A 16,601-nucleotide genomic window follows, 5' to 3' on the forward strand; every position below is an offset into this window, starting at 1 on the left:
CGCAGCCGTGTCAGGAAATCCTGTCAGTTCTACGGCCGACCTAGAACCAAGTCAGACGTCCTACCTCACTACTGTTCTGCGGCGCATCGAGGATGTTATCGACAGCATTGCGCAACCAGTCCTGACCACCAATGGTCACGTCTTGACATCGTTGCAATTCAAAGTGGAATTTGTTGTGGGATTGATGGCGCGGGTCGCAACACTAATCAGAAGTCAAGACCAGCCGACCATAGACAGTCTCCTCGAGGGTTTGGTCACTTCTGGCCTACTCGAGGGCAACCATGTGCAACAGTCGTTCAATGCGCACCGGCAGATTGTCTTCTTTGCCGTGGGCTCGATCACATCATTATTCACGCCTGAAATGCCCGACCAGGGGACGCAGGATCTCTGCTTCAGGATCAGAGCGGAGCGCACAAAGATCTTCACTTCCATGTCTCTACCTATCCAGATAGCGGAAAGACCGCTAAGCGAGCTGATCCAAGCAATGGGTACGAGCCTCACACCCACCAAGCGTTCGAGGCAGGCAGTTCACGACTCATTGGACCTGTCGGTGGCGCACCTTGCGCAGTGTTTCTCGGTTTCTCATCTCAACGGCAATGTGCTCCGAAGTGTTGGCGGTATCTCGGTTGAATGGGTTGACTCAATCAGTGCACACCTTGACTTTGATGTGGTCCACAAGCGATTGTTCTTGTTTCGATCGCCCTCATTCTGTGAAGTCAGTTGTTCACAAGATTCAGCCGTGGCCAGGTAGGCCTTCCCAGCACCGTTGCATGAACGAGAGTCGAGAAGTCTGACGATGATTGTAGAGTTCTCGAGTCACTTTACGACGAGTGGACACGGCCTCACGGCTTTTCAGCCCCGGCCTTTTTGCGTGAGATCATGCTCTCGACGAGGTTAATATTCGGGGACAGCAAAGGGGGGCGCTGCATGTATCAAAGACACGAGAAAACTCGAGCCGAGCAATGGGGAGTTCGAGATCATCTCTTGGACCAGCTTTGTGGGTTGGCCCGAGCGAACGTTGGTTCGACACAGCCAATACCGGATCCCATGACGGAATCATACGAGAAGGACGAATTCTTCCCCCTCTTGACACCAAGACTTGAGGCTCTGCAGAAGTATATGATTCGACAGCATCCCAACCGATGGAAAGCGTTGTGGGCGGACAAACGGGACCTTACCAGGTGGTACACCCTGTGGGCTGTGGCCATCTTTGGCAGTATCGGCGTGTTATTGTCAGTCATCCAGTGTGCTCTCTCAGCGGTCCAGATCGCTGTGGCTTATCGGACCCTGGCCCTCTCCGCTGTCTAGAGCCTGAGAGCACTGGCATGAACAGGGTCAGAGCATAGAACAATGACAGCGATCACGAATGGGATTGCAGTGAGACAGTCACGTTGATTTCTACGTCCACACTAATGCACGTTGCTCGAGTTAGTCTGTATCACCTTTGCGCATCGACATGCTGCAGGCATTCGCGAATCAACTTGCTAGGCCTTACACCACTCTGTGAATGATATGCCACTGAAGACTTGCCGCGTCGAGGTCGATTACCATGTGCCGCGGTCGACATTGCCGAATACCATGCCCACGGCCATGGATGGAGTTCCAAAAAGCGATTGGAAGTCATGATACCGCTTGGGCACCGTGGCTTCATAAAGCGGTGGACAAGCAGGCTGTCACGGACTCTCCCTTCTCTTCTTGCAGATTCATTCCACAAACACAGTCAGTCACTTGCGAAATCTTTTACTCCGGAGGTGCTCGTTTCCCTCGAACACAACATGCCTTCAGAAAACCATGACCAAGCCATTGCCGAGAGCATGATGGAGGAAGACGCTGGACCAGCTCAAACACTTGACCCTCTCAACGATGGGTCATCGGAGCCGGGCCCCTCGGCAACTGAAAAGGTACAGCCATGGAAGAACTTCTTCAAGCCATCCGACGAGTATGTCAAGGACGGCAAAGAGATGATCGTCATCCATGGAGATGGTATGGCCGAGGGAGGCTCTAACGAGGGTGGCCTTTGAGTTCGACGGTAGGCCTTCCTTCCTCCTGGAGCTCCTGAATGTCCGCACTTCCTAACGTGTGCTGTACAGCCAAAGAACCTGTTCCGGCCGTCACCATCAACCAGGTCTCTCCGGCGAAACTTGAGAGCTGTACCTGACAATCCATGACCTCTTCACAACGGACCACTGGAAGGGTTCAACTTTCAAGCGTTCAAGCCTTGGCACATTCATCTATGTAGGCAATGAAGCTGGCCAGACAAGAACAGAGATTCTCTCAATGATCAGTCACTACAATGGACCTCGTTTCGATGCTATGTCTGACTTGTGCATCTTTGGGCGCGTCGTGGTTGGTGAATGAAGAGTGTGGGCAGCCTATTAATTTTGCGTGTCAACCTCCACGGTGTGCAACGCCTTGTAGCTTTCACCTACATCGCGCATTCCCATCTGCCCGCGTATCAAACTGCAAGAAGATGTATACCTCGTCACGACGTTGTCTGGAAAGCCAGTGCCATCGATGATGTGGCCGTGCAAAGATGTGATAGATTTCCGTTTCCCGCGACGGCACGATCTGGTCGGACTCGATGAGATCCTTTCGTGGGTCGATCGACCGCCAGTCGCAGAGTGTCAGCGGGTTGTCCTCCAAGCTATCGACCAGCGATCGCCAGGTGCTGTGCTTCGAGATCAGTGTCTCGTGGCCTCTATGTGGCGGGTAATTATGCTCGCACTCACTTGACCATGCGGATCCTGCACCCTGACTCGAGAAATCTGCGATAGCGGTCTTCTCCCAGCCGGAAGCTGAGTGACTCCCAGCCCCTAGAGAAGGTCTCGTCGTTGTGGGCGTGGTACACTGGGATGTTTTCCACGAGTCGGTCCCGAATGTTGAACTGCTCGCGTACAGCCTGTTTCCGCTTCCGTACCTATAACCAGTTAAAAAGAACCCATTAGAGGGGGGAGCCTCTCCTCCCCGTCCATCGCGCATGTCACCCGGTGGCCCGGTGGCCTTGCTTTTCATGGTTACCTTTACTGTTATTCCGAAGCGGAATCCATGTGATCATGTGGTCCATCGATTCCGCGTCCGCGTCCGCGTCCGCCGCTTTGTGCACGGCAAAGCTTATGCATGTATCTACTTACCAAAGCGTCCCAGCAATACACGTAGCTCGCGCCGAAATGTCGCAGCAAAAACTGCTCCGTCTCCCGCTTATATCCATCCAGCAATTCCTGGCCCGTGGCCGCAGTGGTGAAGCCGCTACAGTGCTGGACGACCTCGAAGCCGGCGGAGTCGATGTCGAATTCGGCTTCGTGGCCGCGAAGGTCGCGAATGCAGCTGATCTCGGTCTCTTCGTACACCAGGTTGTGCGTCTTGATATTACCGTTCTCGATCCCTGCGGGCAGGAGAAGCCGATAGGGCTTTTCGGTTCCGTAGAGAGGGAGGTCCGCCAGGAATCGGACCGTACCCCGGACGTTGGTGGCCATGTTTCTGGTTGCTCAGACCGATTCTCGGGTCGAGCTCGACTTGAAGGGGATGACTGTCCAGCCTCGCGGAGTATGTGATGACCGACATTTCACACGTGCAGTATGTCGCTCGCTTTGGTGAATACCGTGTACAGCAGATCGTGATGACCAAGTGCGGCACATGCGGCACATGTGGTGTCCCTTGTCGGTGCCCCGTGTCGGTGAGGCTGGCAGTGGTGGGAAAGAGTCTGTGGGCATGAATGACCTGGATCAAAGCTCCCTCGTCACTGCATTTGCCGTGACCGGTCTGCGGCTCGAGGATTTTCGTTGGAGGATAAAGTGTATCCCTGTACGGAGTATGCATGAATGAATCCCTGTCTTCCCTCAAGAATGTGTAGCTCGACAATGAATCCCTGTCTATGCTCAATGCTGTAATCGATCCCATCAGCCCGTCGACGTCAAGAATACCCCGCCATGGTGTGACCTGACCTGCTCTGTTGCATGGCCGCGCTTCGACCATTCGCCTTCCTCTCACACCTCAGCTCCAGAAATACGAGGCTGTTGTCAATACCCTGCAAGCCTGCTGTGGTACATGACTGTGATGCAGCCCTTCTCTCTGTTGTTCTTGCTACTGCGGCGTGGTTTCTAGCACGCCTCCCTTGTTTCTTGTGCTTCCTGAGATCGACCTTGACCATGCACGAATGCAAGAATGGACAGGGCTCGTATCCTGCACGAACCTCGATGAATGCGTCTGCGCAGATGACGGACCATTCAACAACCTCGAGGTTCCATGCACAAATGCATAGGCCTTGTGTCCATTGAACGAACCTCGATTGACGACCCTGGCCGAATGTCGCCCTTTCAACGAGCTCGAGGTTCTACGCTCTACAATGCAGAGACTGCCGCCGTTTTCAGACCGCCCTCGAATTCACCTCTTCACACCTTGAATATCGCAGCATTCCTTAAACCTTGGCGCTCCCTCTACAACCGACTAGCATCGCGGCTTCACATTGTGGGCCTCGGACCAGTGGCGCCGCATTCACATTCAAGAACTGAGATGACAATGAGGTGTCCGTAAGGTGAACTCTATCAAGCGGCGCAATGGCCTCCGACCAGTCCACCGATCCGTCCACGACCTCGCAGCTGGACGCGGGCAACGAAACGTAAGTCCCCAGACAGAAATTCAAATTGTATTCCTTCTCGCTTCTCACAAACGACAGGGGAGATTTCTCTACACGAATATGGGATGAGGCCATTTCCCATTGCCAGAGTACTTTGGGCCGTCAGGATTTTCTCAAATTGGATGAGTTCACTTCGAGCGAAGACTTGCTGAACAACCTGGAGGCTATGTACAAGGCTTACAAGTCCGACGTGATTCAAAGATACCTGGTCAAAGTAGCACCATGCCTAAGCCATCTTCGAGGCTTCGTGATGCTTATGGCGCTTGCCCTACACGGTGATGTTGTCAAGACTACACTGGTCTGGGGCATACTGGGCCTTCTCATCGAGGTCGGTGTCGCGTCTTCCACACTTTGCCTATGAAAACCCATCGACTGACGCAAGCAGCTCTCTGCCAGGTCCACGGAGGTGTCGTCAAAGCTTCTACCCTGGCTCGAACAGATGAGCTCCGACATCCGTGTGCTCAAGGAATACGAGTGGCTCTTCCCGCTGAATCCGGCCCTTCGTGAGACACTGGTCCTTGTATACGTCGAAATGATCAAATTCTGGTCGCTCGCCATCAAGTACTTGCGACGAAGTCCGACGAGTGAGCATTCGAATGTTGCTGCTGACAAAAGCTAACCGGGAGCCAAGTCAACATGACCACGAGCCCATGGAGCGATGTCTTCTCCGAGTATTCTGCAACCATGCAACGTATCCAACGACATACCAGAGTTGTCAAGGAATCGGCTCAAGCGGTGACGTCCCGCATGCTATATGAACAGCACGCCAAGATGGTGCAGGACTTGGGCGCCCGCTTGGAATCCATCAACACTGTGTCTAACCTGACAACAGATGGAGACGTGAAGCTTCCTTGCGACACTTTCCCGTTCCCACGCAACAAACACTTCTCCGGGAGGAAAGACATTCTGGCCGAGCTGCATAGCGAGCTTGATTTCAAGCCTGGACAGCAGCAAATGAATTCATGGGCCATCTGGGGTATCGGTGGCATCGGGAAGACGCAAATTGCCCTAGCTTATGCTTACGAGCAATTGGACCAAGGGCTGCAGGCAATTTTCTGGGTTAGAAGCCAAACGCCTCTCGACATCGCTCAGGGGTTTACAGAAATCGCCATGAGTCTCCAAATGAAAGGAGCGATAGCTGATGGCGATCACGAACAGAATCGATACCTGGTCATGAAATGGCTGCATAGCACTCGTAAGTCCCATGGTCTCGGGCATGTCTGGAACGGCGTTGCTAACGCCGAGGGGAGGCACACCATGGTTACTCGTGTTCGACAACGTCGAGAGTCCTACGCATATCGAAAAGTATTGGCCTGCCGGCAAAGTTGGTTCCATCCTCATCACCAGTCGATACCAAGTCTTCGAGCTCAACCCTGCCTCAGGCGGATGCCAGGTGCCTGTCATGACAGAAGAGGAAGGTTCGAGCATGTTGCAGTCACTCCTGGGCCGGAAGGCCTATTCGACGACCGAGACCCAATCCGCAAGAGAACTATCCCGAGAGGTTGACGGTCTCCCGCTGGCACTGAACCTATTGGGCGGACAGATTCGGGCTCGAGGCACCAAAGTGGAAAACTTCCTGCGTGGCTATCAAAACAATCCGATCATCCACCTCCGACCCAAGAAGACAGTTCAAAACCTGTACTACGACCAAAGCATTGACTCGGTGTGGGAAACTTCTTTCGAGCCATTGGACGCCGATCCCTCCAGGCTGCTGGGAATTCTGAGCTTCCTTTCCGCTGAGGGGATTCCTCGAGCCCTATTTCAGCTTCCTGCAGCCAGCGATCTCACAGACGACCTTTTGTTCTGCATTGATCCCCTCCAGTAAGTGCAAGTTTTATTTGACAGACCACATATTCTGTGCAGACGTTGAGAATGAAATGTCCGCGACTAACCAGCCCGAGCAGACTGGAGGAAACCTTGGAAAGCGTTGTGGAAACAGCTCTAGTGACGAACGACGAAGATACGGATATGTTGCGCGTTCATCGTCTTGTCCAGGAACAGTTTCGAGACTGGCTCGGTGCGGATCAACGCTACACGAATTTTCTGCACGCTTGTCGCCTTCTCTATGAAGCGTTCCCAAAACAGGCGCATGGGTTGCCGTTGCGCAACGAGTGGCCAGTCTGCAAACAATATGTCGAGCACGTCATGTCTGTCTGTACGAATTATTGCCGATACAAATTCAAGGTGGTAAGGACCGGGGACTTCGAATTCTTGACCAAGCTGCTGGCCAGTTGTGCCTGGTATGTTTTCTTGCTCGCCGTGGAGGCGTCTGACTGAATCTGTCCAGGTACTTGATGGAAAGTGGCTCGTACTCTGAGCTCGAAGATGTCATGGAAGTCGTCGACATGGTGTGTGAGGACAAAAACGGCCTCTTGTATGTGCAGATCTGCAATACAGCCGGCGTGGCCGAGCTGGAGCGAGGCAGGGTGGCGAGAGCGCTGCCGTTGCTTCAGCAAGTCCGCGACAGAAGAGAACAACTCCTCAGTCCGACAGACAAAGACATTGCCGACATCTATACCACGTACGGCAACCTTTTGATGTCCACCTATGCCTCGAAGGAGATCCTCAATGAGGTCGAGCAACTCTTCGACAAGGCCATCGAGATTGACAAAACCCATGGCGTTGACCATTGTAATTCCATCATGCACATTCGTCTGGGCAACAACGGCATCCTGTACAACTTGCAAGGGAGGCACGAGAAGGCCATTGAGTACATCAACGTTGCGAGGGACTATGCCGTCAGGCTATTTGGACGAGACACCCATTTCGACGCCACGTAAGTTGTACGAATGGGTCACCGAGCGGATTCTGTTTTCTGCAGCTGGCTGACATGGATGTATCCACCAGGGCCGACTATGATGTCGGAAAGGTCTACTACGATCAAGGCCTGTGGGACACAGCGAAGGCGTGTTTCTCGCGTGCCGAGGCGCTATTTACAGCCAGTAATCCCATCCACTCTTCGACCACGGCGGCTCAACTGAAGCTTGCATGTATCGCCATGAAACAGGGAAGGCTTGAGGACGCAATGTAAGTCCCGCCCTGGACATGGGACAACCGGCGATGTCGCTTTTTGCCCTAGATTTTATTGTTGACAAGCCTCGCTAGACCCATGCTTCGACAGACCCTTCTCATCTGCAAATTGCTAGAGGATGCCAGAGGAGATCGTCGAGAGACGGCTCGGGTGATGCGTCGACTTGCAGAGGCTTTGGACCTGGCAGGTCAGTCGGCCGAAGCCGCCCAATACAAGGAGGAAGCTGAGAGCATCCGCAAGGAACTTCAGGGCGCCCGGTTTGACGAGCTCGGCGACACGGAACAATCCTACAATATGTTGATGTACGTGGCTTTTTGGTAATGGGCCATGCAGACATGCGACAAGTGCGTCTTCTGCAGTCCTGTGCCAGATGTGACCTATGACGAGTTCTTTTTACAGATGAAGAGCTGATCTCAGCGCTGCTGCGAACGTGCCGCCACATACGCTTCTTGCAGCGACGAGCCGTGTCGCAACCAACCAGCGATACCCGGCAGCTCGAGTCCAAAATACGTTGGCTTGTAAAAGGTTGAAATACATTGCCATGTGTGATTCGTCCATATACACTGACCGGCGGTACACGAGTATTGCCGCGGACTGGTTCTCGGGACGCGCTACTCTCTGCCGGCTCTTCGTTGCGCTGTCGTTACATGTACCGCTTGTCCGACAGCTGTCACGCATCTGTCGTGCCTGTGCTGGGGGCATTTCCCGTGTGTCCGCCACCGGAGGACCGCGTCCGACCACTGGAGGAACAGCAACAAAACACTGTACAAACAGAACAGTCCCCGTACCTTGTTCACTTACCACTCGAGACGATGACTGGGTCTCTTCTTCTCTCTTTTCTTTCTTTCTTCGTCGAGGCCTGTAGGCTCCGCGCCTCCTGGAATCGTCAGATGGAAGAGGCTCTCGTGATAAGCTTCCCGAGTATCCTGCGATGCGCTCTACCAATGATAACGTACGACATGCTTGTATGCGAACACAGGTGAAGCTCATGGAATCGTTGGCCATCATGGCCTCCAGAGTGTGAAGGCGAGGGAGACCAGAGTGAGCGCTTTTACAGTGAAGCGGCATGGCTCAATACTTGTTGGTGAGTCGCCCTTTGACTTCATTGTCTTTAGCAAGATCGTACTTAAGTGCCACTGGGAGACGATCTGTTTCTCTCACCTGGGACTGACTCTCGCCTTGCTGAACACGAGCACAATACATCCAGTAGTGGCCGTGTATCTGCATGCTACGACCGAAATAATTCTCGAGATCCAGGGCCCACGGACAAGTGCCACATCTTCATCTACTCTCTTCTACCACGCATCGGACTTGAGCGAGTCATGCCCTGGGACCGCTCTGACTGCCACCTCGATACCAGCCTCGGCGGCCACCCTGCGTCTCCCCCTCAGGACGAGACGCACGACAATGATTGGATTGGCAGGATGACAAATCGACATCTCGCAATCCTTGGAGAATATAGCGACGACTCATGCCATGCTCACCAGACACATAATAACTAACAACGACACAAGCTCCAGGATCTCTGGGTGCATCCAACACCTCGTCCTTGACTATCCAAACTCCCGTAGTACAGAGCACAGCCGTCTCCGCCATGGCCACAAACGGGACTCCCGCAACAAACGGCACCAGTCATCCAGAAATCATCCTGTACACCAACCATAGCTGCCCATGGGCACATCGCGCTCATATCGCCATCAAAGAGCTGGGCCTCCCTTACAAGGAGGAAATCATCGACTTGGATCGACCGCGTGATCCATGGTATCTCAAGGTGAACCCGGTAGGTTGTCCCATGTGGCGCCATGGCATTTCTATCTTCCCCAACACATGACGGGGCATGATGTGACATGTTTGCTCACACCACAACTGCTCCCCCCGGTCCCATGCCCTTTCAACTTCCCAGTACATTAACGCCTTTCCTTGTCCCAATCCAGCGCGGCCTCGTCCCCAGCGTCAGCTACAACGGCGAGATCATCACCGAGTCGGCCGTCGTGGCGCAATTCCTCGCCGACGCACATCCGTCGCCTTTACTCCCTCCATCCAATGGAGCGGCCAATGCCTTGTACCGCGCCCGCGTCAATTTCTTCGCCGACGCATTCATCAGCAAGGCCTTGCCGCACATCTTTGCCGGCCAGCGCGCCCAGTCAGAGGCTGAGAAAGATGAAGCCGCGGATGCGCTGGTCGCGGCCGTGGCGAAGGAACTAGAACCCCTTTTCACATGGGATGCCGACGCGGGGCCTTTTTTCGGAGGCAGTCAGCGGCTGACTCTCGCGGAGGTATGTCTCTTACATTCTTCTTCTTCTTCTTCTCCGGATCCCCCTCCTTCTCAATCCCGGAGCCCTGTCTTAGGTATCTATCTATCTATGCTCCATGCTCTAGAAATAATAGTATTCAGAACGTTCGTTCTAACTTGGCAACCAACTGGTAACTAACTAACCTGGCAAAATGATGTAGGCTCTAACCGGCCCATTCGTGCTCCGGCTCCTCTCTCTAAGCAAGCCTGAATACGCCGTGCTGAGCCCGAAGCTGCCCGCCCTACTCGGCGAAAAGACTCCAAAGTTCAAGGCCTGGGCGTCCAAAGTTGTCGAGCATCCCAGCGTGACTTACATCTGGAATGAAAAGGCCGTGGCGGAGAGGACCAAGGCCCGGTTCGCCAAGATGGCAGCCGAGAAGAAACTCTAGTTGAGAGAGCGAGCGGCAGCAGCGGCAGCAGCGGCAGAGTAAGGAAATCAACTCGAAACTCGGTGCCAAGACAGATGCTGTACGGAGTACTGTAATTAGTTTTGAGACGCGACGAGAGAATTCCGCGACCAGCCTAGAGTTTAGGGATAGGGATAGGGAGGGATAGGGCCTACGTGCGTACGTACGTATCCTATGTACATACCTATCGTACCTCTTGTACCTACAGTGCCTATTTAGTGATGCTTGACGTATACGCTCCAGTTCAGCCCTACCCTACCCTACCCTACCCTACCCTACCCTGTCTCTCTGCCTGTCTATCTGTCTGTCTGTCTATCTGTCTATCTGTCTATCTGTCTATCTGTCTATCTGTCTATCTGTCTATCTGTCTATCTGTCTATCTGTCTATCTGTCTATCTGTCTATCTGTCTATCTGTCTATCTGTCTATCCATCTGCCTGTCTATCTGTTAATTTACAGTACTGTATAGCAGACCCTCACCGTTGCAACAGCCGACGGAAGCATAAAGGACGAATGACTGCCTGATTCATTCACCCACTCACTCACTTACGCTATGTAGTATGTAGTACACAATATACAATAAATATGTAATATGTAGTAAATATGAAATGTGTAATATATAGTATAGAGTATCCAACATATACTCTGTAGTATACTTCGTACGGATTAGACGACTGGAAACCCCACGAATAGTTCACAGTCAGGACGAGAGGGACTTAACAGACGATCCACATTCAGGACAGACGAAAAGAGCGGCTCATCGAATGCCCCTTGTTGAGGAGACTACATGTGTAAATCCAGGAAACTCTCCGGGAGACGTATACAAACCTGTGGCGAATACACGTACACGTATCGAAGAGAAACCAAACACGACAAAGGCTGTTACCCCCCGATTGTCGCGGGAAGGAGACACTGTACATGGTGCAACCCCGTCAGCCGTGGTTGACAATATGGATTCGTTTTCATCTAAGAGTACCGAGAAGAGTGCTTGATACCTGCCTGCCTGTCTGAGCCGGCATCTGTTGCCATGAACCATGAAGCTTTCTAATTCGCCACGCTATGCAATGCGTTACAATCCTCCCACCACGGCTGTTGCGTCGCTCCAAGAATGTCTCTTTACAACGCCTTCTCCTTCCCCTTACTGCTGGAGGCGTCGACCTTCCTAACCTTCGGCTTCGGCTCTTGGAAGTTATGCAGCCGCTCCCCAAGCAGATAAACCTCGTCCCTGACCATGACCCTCCATTTCTCCACCTTCGTCTTCATAAACATTGCACCAACGTAGTTCACCATCATCCACAAGAACAGTGGGTACGCGAATCGATACATCCGCATCTGCTTCTCGGTCTCATGTACGCGGAAGACCACGATGATGAGTTTCATAAACGTCAGAGGGCAGAGGAGGAGTGCAAGGCACACCGTCGTGACGGGGAGGACGAACGCGCGGGATGCCAGAGGGACGTCTGCGTGAAGGATGCCGTTGCGGGTGATTGCCCGGAGTGCCCTCGCCGGTCGGGAGGTGGGTTCAGTGGCATGAGTCAGCACGCGAAGCAGCAGCTTCAGGTATAACAGGCCAATTGTCCAGGACTGGAGGATAAAGATCGTAGCGCCAGGGAGGCGTTTCCTGTCTGTCGGGGTTGAAGTCGAGGCTGAAGCAGATGTGACTCGGGCCTTTTCTTGGTTGATGAGCTCTAGCACGTCGAAGAGCGGCATGTGAATGTACAGCTCCGTAATCAAGGCCATAACAAAAGGTAGCACGATAGTAGTAAAGATGCTCAGGTAGGCCAAGCCAAGAAAGTGCAGAATCGATCCTAGGATCTGTTTCCCGGAGGAGGTGACTTTCGCTGCGAGGTAGTCTCTGGCTGGTCTAGCGTAAGCAATTGCATATCCAGCTGCGGCAAAGATGTGGACGCCGACCGTGAATGCGTAGAGGTCGTTCGGTGGATGCTGCGATTGGGACAGCAGTTGGGTCAATTTTCTGCCGACTAGCAGAGGTCCAATGGTGAATGTCACCCCAGTCGCAGCTGCGAAAAGCCAGAGCAGGGCAATGAATGTGGTAATCCGGCTTCTGAAGTTCGGTGGCAGATAGACCTTGGTGAATTGAGGATCTTTCTTGCCATGCATGCCGAAATCGGTATCTGGGCGACCATCCACTCTCTCGTTCTGCTCCGTGACTTCGAGGAAGACATTGCGCCCTTTCGCGATACGCACCGAGTCGGATGCCGGTGCTCGAACGTAGGTGCCGTCTCGTTGCGGTTCGGTTATGCCGTCTTGGGCGAACAACCTCCATGGAAACCCTCTCGGATGGGTGTATTGTTCATCCTTTCGCTCCTCTCCAAACAGAAAATTCGTGAGTCGTAGTGACCGGGCGCATCCCCGAAACCACCATTTATACATTGCCGAGATCTTCTTTGATGGCTCGGCCTTTCGAAGGATGAAAGGAAGCAAGAAGTTGTAAAAGACTATGTCGATGGGAAATGCCAGCCTGGGTTCTGGTGTAGACCATCGAATGGGTAGAACGCCGCCAACCCAGTCTAGTGTCCACACGACGCCACCCAAGCATAGAGTGACCAGGCCACCATAGACCAACGCCGAAAATGCGATCTTGCCCAATTGTGCAGGTACAGGCCGTTCGAGCACGTCGCGCACGGGATGAAACGTGGGATCGTCGGGATCGCGAATAAAGTACAAAACTCCTTTGCGCATGATCTTCCGGCAGATCGATACGAAAAGGGCGAAATGGAACATGTAACATGTACCAATGAACCAGTGTATGAATATGCCCGTCAGCGGCGTCTGCGTCATAAAAGCGACACGGCTGGCCACGGTGGCGTTGGCGAACAGAGGAAGAAGTGCTAGGTCCAGTAGCAGTCCGCAATATAGCGGAAAGACCAACATTTCGATCCCGATGATGACAATCACTTTCATCACGCCACCTGCTTGCCGAAGAGAATCGGCGAAGTAGCCTTCGACTTTCTCATTGTCCTTCAGCCCGAGAACCAGATGCGCGACTTCGAGGAATACGACACCTGCGACAGCGAACAAAGCATAACCAAGGATGATGGCAAGAATCCGGTCCTGATTATTCCACTCAGCGAGGGAAGGATCGAGATCGTGGACACTCTGTGTTGGTTCAGTCCAGAGATCAGTATATAGAAGGTTAACGAAGTTTGATCCCAATTCTCTGACTTGCGGTAGCTTCTTGAAGACTTCTGGAGCAGACTTCAGTGATTGTTGAAAGGACGCCAGAATGGTGCCGGAACTTGGTCTGTCAGAGGTCAAAGCCTTTTCAACCTGGACTACCAGGAAAGCCGTGCCGTGTAGTGCATTGCGCAGGTGGTTCTTCAGGGATATAAGCGCATGGTGCGATTGCATCGAGAAGTTTGGCACGTCTGGCCTGAGACCAAGAACGGCTGCGGCCAGAGTCCTCTCCAGTCGAGTACCGCTTTTCTGACTCAGGTCGAGGGTAAACCCTTCTATTGTCGCAGTGTCGAGAATCCGGCCAAGGGATGGTGCTAATCCCGATATAAGTGCTCTCATGAGCTTCATCGGCTGGCTGAACAGAAAACCGGTGAGCCCAACCACGAAAAAGATGACGTCGACAACAATATCTGCTGAACGCGACAAGACGAACAGCGGTGCCCGTACAAGCATGAGAGTCGGCTGCGACAGAAACAGAAGGGCAATCTTCCCCCACATGTACGGGAACCAGAAGCTCATTGTCAGAGTGATTGTGATGAGTAGAAAGGAGAAGAGAACGTTCTGAACCATGCCGAATATGGGTCCTTCCATGCCGAGGAGTTCTAGCACCCCGTCAAGATCTTCCGCGTCATCTCCGGCGTCGTTGAGATCGACACCCATGAACATATTCGGCTCTCGGGGCTCTGCAGGTCGTGCTTCGATTGCTGGGGGCAGTTGTGGAATCTGAGGAGCTTCTCGGTTGTGGACAGGGACAAAAGGTGCCTCTACGTTGACATCCTCCACGATGTGTTCCTCGTCTTGCGTGTCAGCGTGGGGGCTGTCGCGAACTTCCGCGACCCCCGGCGTGTCGATTTCCACATCTGTATGCCATAGCCACTTTGAAATTCTGCCAATCAAAGAGTCATCGGCTGTAGGCTCCTGGTCGATGGGGACAGTGACTTCTTCGGCATCTATCCCAGGTACATTGTCGAAAAGCTCTTCCTGGAGATCGGTGCCAAGGAACTCTCCTCCGGGGTGCAAGAAGTCTGTATCGTTTGAAGAATCAGGCGTAGGGATTACTTGCCCATCTGAGTCGGTCGCAATTTCATGGGCATCGACTTGTCCTGGGGGAATTGCTATTTCGTCGATGACATCGGGGTTTTGCGCGAACGAGACGGTCCTCCCCAGGGGCTCTGGCAGATCTCTTTCGTTTGGTTCCATGTGCTGTAGCGAGTCCCGTTGCAGTCGGATAGCTTCAGAGCCTCTGAACGCAAATTCCAAGGGCAATGCTCCTTGCGCCCCGATGGAAGAGCTATCCAAGTTGCCCGCGTCCATGGTCTGGACTCCTAAAGCCGCGACAGACGAATCTTCCGTTGTATGATGGCTGCTGGAACTACGCCTTCGGATTGGCTGACCCTCAGTATTATCAGCAACTGCGCTACTCTCACCAGCAGCCTCTTCGACGATGGCTTCCCCTATATCATCGGGGCTCGTCAACAGGCTCTGCGACCGGACCGGTGGAGCTGGTCTTTCGATGCCAATGCCCGTATCGTTTAGTATGTTATCGTCCGTCAGCGCTCGGCGCCGTCTAGGAATGGCTATTGGCCGTGCTGCAGGATCCATGGCGCCCCCTTCAGCCGGAGCATTTGCTTCCCCGCCCTGGCGGCGGTTCCGTGGTCGAAGAAGGCCCACGCGGGGCCTCTCGTTCTCAGCTTGCCGTTCTTGAAGAGGATTGTCGAGTGCATCAGGGTCCGGCATATTCAAGATCGGTTGCTGGTTAATGACCCATTCCCGAATGAGGAACACAAGGATAAAGGCTGTGACCAACAGTATGCAGATCAGCTGGCCCTCGATGATGTCAACGGTGGCATTGTTGACCATTCGGGAACCCGACCAAGCGGAGAGAAATTCAACGTCCGAGAGTAAGGAGGGAGGCCTTGAGGACATCGCAGCCGCCTCGTCCGCCAAGTCTTGCTCATTGCCGGTTCCCTCAACTTGTCTTAACCTGGGGATGAAGATGGCCAGGATAAAACCGACAATCCTACCAATGAAGCCCTGGCCAACTACGACTCGCGCGACGTCGCCCAGTGATATCAGCATTGGAGGAAACACCAATGTTATGCGCTCCAGATAGTCTGGGACAGTGAAATTGGCGAATTGTGTTTGTGACGCTCGGACTGCGGAGCCTGTGGCAGATGTGTTCGATACAGCCACCGCGGCCGTTTCTGTGCTGGGATGGCTTGGGGTGCTACCATCCGCGAGCCAAAGGAATCCTCGCCAGACTTGTCGGATGCACCAAGGCAAGCAACAAGTCCAGATGATGGCCACCAGCAGGTAACGTGTCCAACGCGCAAATTCTCTAATGCCATGACGAGCGAGTTTGCGGACGAAGAGGGGGAAGGGTAACCGCGCGGGCATGGACCGGTCGTAGAGTTTTGTGAATCGAAAGGATGTCTTGCACAGTTCACAGTACTTCTTCTGAGAATGTGACAGCCATTCCATCAGGCATTCCTGGTGAACAAACTTGATGCTGCCAGAGCATTTGCATGGGTAGTAGAGCGGTTGAGCGACGGTGCCTTCGCCCCGGCATATTCGACAGTAGTTTTGTTCCTCCTCATTTGGCTCGGGGCGCTTGAGCATCGTCTCCTGGACCTGCCCAGCAGGCTGGCTGTCTTCGAGAGGATTCAGCGACATTTTGCGTCTTGCTGCAGGATGCGGAGGAGGACGGAGACGAAGAGCATGTCGGGAGGAGTTCCGTCATTAAATCATTTCGATAGATGGTTCTTGGGGGCGTGGCGATTGCAGGGGCTTTCTCCGTTCGCGCAGATCAAAAGGACAATGGTCATAGGGTGAGGCAGGAGAAGATGAAAGTTTGTGGAATACGAAGTGATGACCACAGTCTTACCGCAGCAGTGACTTGTCGAGACGTCGTTTCGAAATGTCTCTTTCCGGTAATTGCGTACTGGAGTGACTGGCACGACTAAGTGGTCTCTGCGACTACGGTGAAGCTTAGACCCGTTTCTGCACTTGATCTCGTGCGCAGTCCTGGCGAGCCTTGGTA

The 16,601-nt window shown here is 53.4% G+C and overlaps 6 protein-coding genes across 6 annotated transcripts; 4 read left to right on the forward strand and 2 right to left on the reverse strand.

Moving 5' to 3' along the window:
- Nucleotides 1-184: 184 nt before the first annotated feature.
- G647_09204 (uncharacterized protein) lies at nt 185-1,308 on the forward strand (the record flags this gene model as incomplete). The annotated part of the gene is made up of 2 exons (XM_008733509.1): nt 185-747; nt 807-1,308. The coding sequence occupies 2 exons, from the start codon at nt 185-187 to the stop codon at nt 1,306-1,308; spliced, it is 1,065 nt and encodes a 354-aa protein (XP_008731731.1).
- Nucleotides 1,309-2,421: 1,113 nt separating this feature from the next.
- Nucleotides 2,422-3,473, reverse strand: G647_09205 (uncharacterized protein; the record flags this gene model as incomplete). Its single annotated transcript, XM_008733510.1, has 3 exons — nt 2,422-2,668; nt 2,730-2,917; nt 3,132-3,473. The coding sequence occupies 3 exons, from the start codon at nt 3,471-3,473 to the stop codon at nt 2,422-2,424; spliced, it is 777 nt and encodes a 258-aa protein (XP_008731732.1).
- A 1,796-nt stretch (nt 3,474-5,269) lies between these two features.
- On the forward strand, nt 5,270-7,413 carry G647_09206 (uncharacterized protein; the record flags this gene model as incomplete). The annotated part of the gene is made up of 4 exons (XM_008733511.1): nt 5,270-5,828; nt 5,884-6,454; nt 6,538-6,873; nt 6,921-7,413. 4 exons carry the CDS (start codon nt 5,270-5,272, stop codon nt 7,411-7,413), a joined length of 1,959 nt encoding a protein of 652 aa, XP_008731733.1.
- A 50-nt stretch (nt 7,414-7,463) lies between these two features.
- G647_09207 (uncharacterized protein) lies at nt 7,464-7,985 on the forward strand (the record flags this gene model as incomplete). Its single annotated transcript, XM_008733512.1, has 2 exons — nt 7,464-7,660; nt 7,739-7,985. The coding sequence occupies 2 exons, from the start codon at nt 7,464-7,466 to the stop codon at nt 7,983-7,985; spliced, it is 444 nt and encodes a 147-aa protein (XP_008731734.1).
- A 1,273-nt stretch (nt 7,986-9,258) lies between these two features.
- Nucleotides 9,259-10,346, forward strand: G647_09208 (uncharacterized protein; the record flags this gene model as incomplete). Its single annotated transcript, XM_008733513.1, has 3 exons — nt 9,259-9,444; nt 9,599-9,940; nt 10,119-10,346. The coding sequence occupies 3 exons, from the start codon at nt 9,259-9,261 to the stop codon at nt 10,344-10,346; spliced, it is 756 nt and encodes a 251-aa protein (XP_008731735.1).
- A 1,133-nt stretch (nt 10,347-11,479) lies between these two features.
- Nucleotides 11,480-16,234, reverse strand: G647_09209 (uncharacterized protein; the record flags this gene model as incomplete). The annotated part of the gene is made up of 1 exon (XM_008733514.1): nt 11,480-16,234. The coding sequence occupies one exon, from the start codon at nt 16,232-16,234 to the stop codon at nt 11,480-11,482; it is 4,755 nt and encodes a 1,584-aa protein (XP_008731736.1).
- Nucleotides 16,235-16,601: the final 367 nt, after the last annotated feature.

Source organism: Cladophialophora carrionii (genome assembly GCF_000365165.1).
Source record: "Cladophialophora carrionii CBS 160.54 unplaced genomic scaffold supercont1.9, whole genome shotgun sequence".
NCBI lineage: Eukaryota > Fungi > Ascomycota > Eurotiomycetes > Chaetothyriales > Herpotrichiellaceae > Cladophialophora > Cladophialophora carrionii.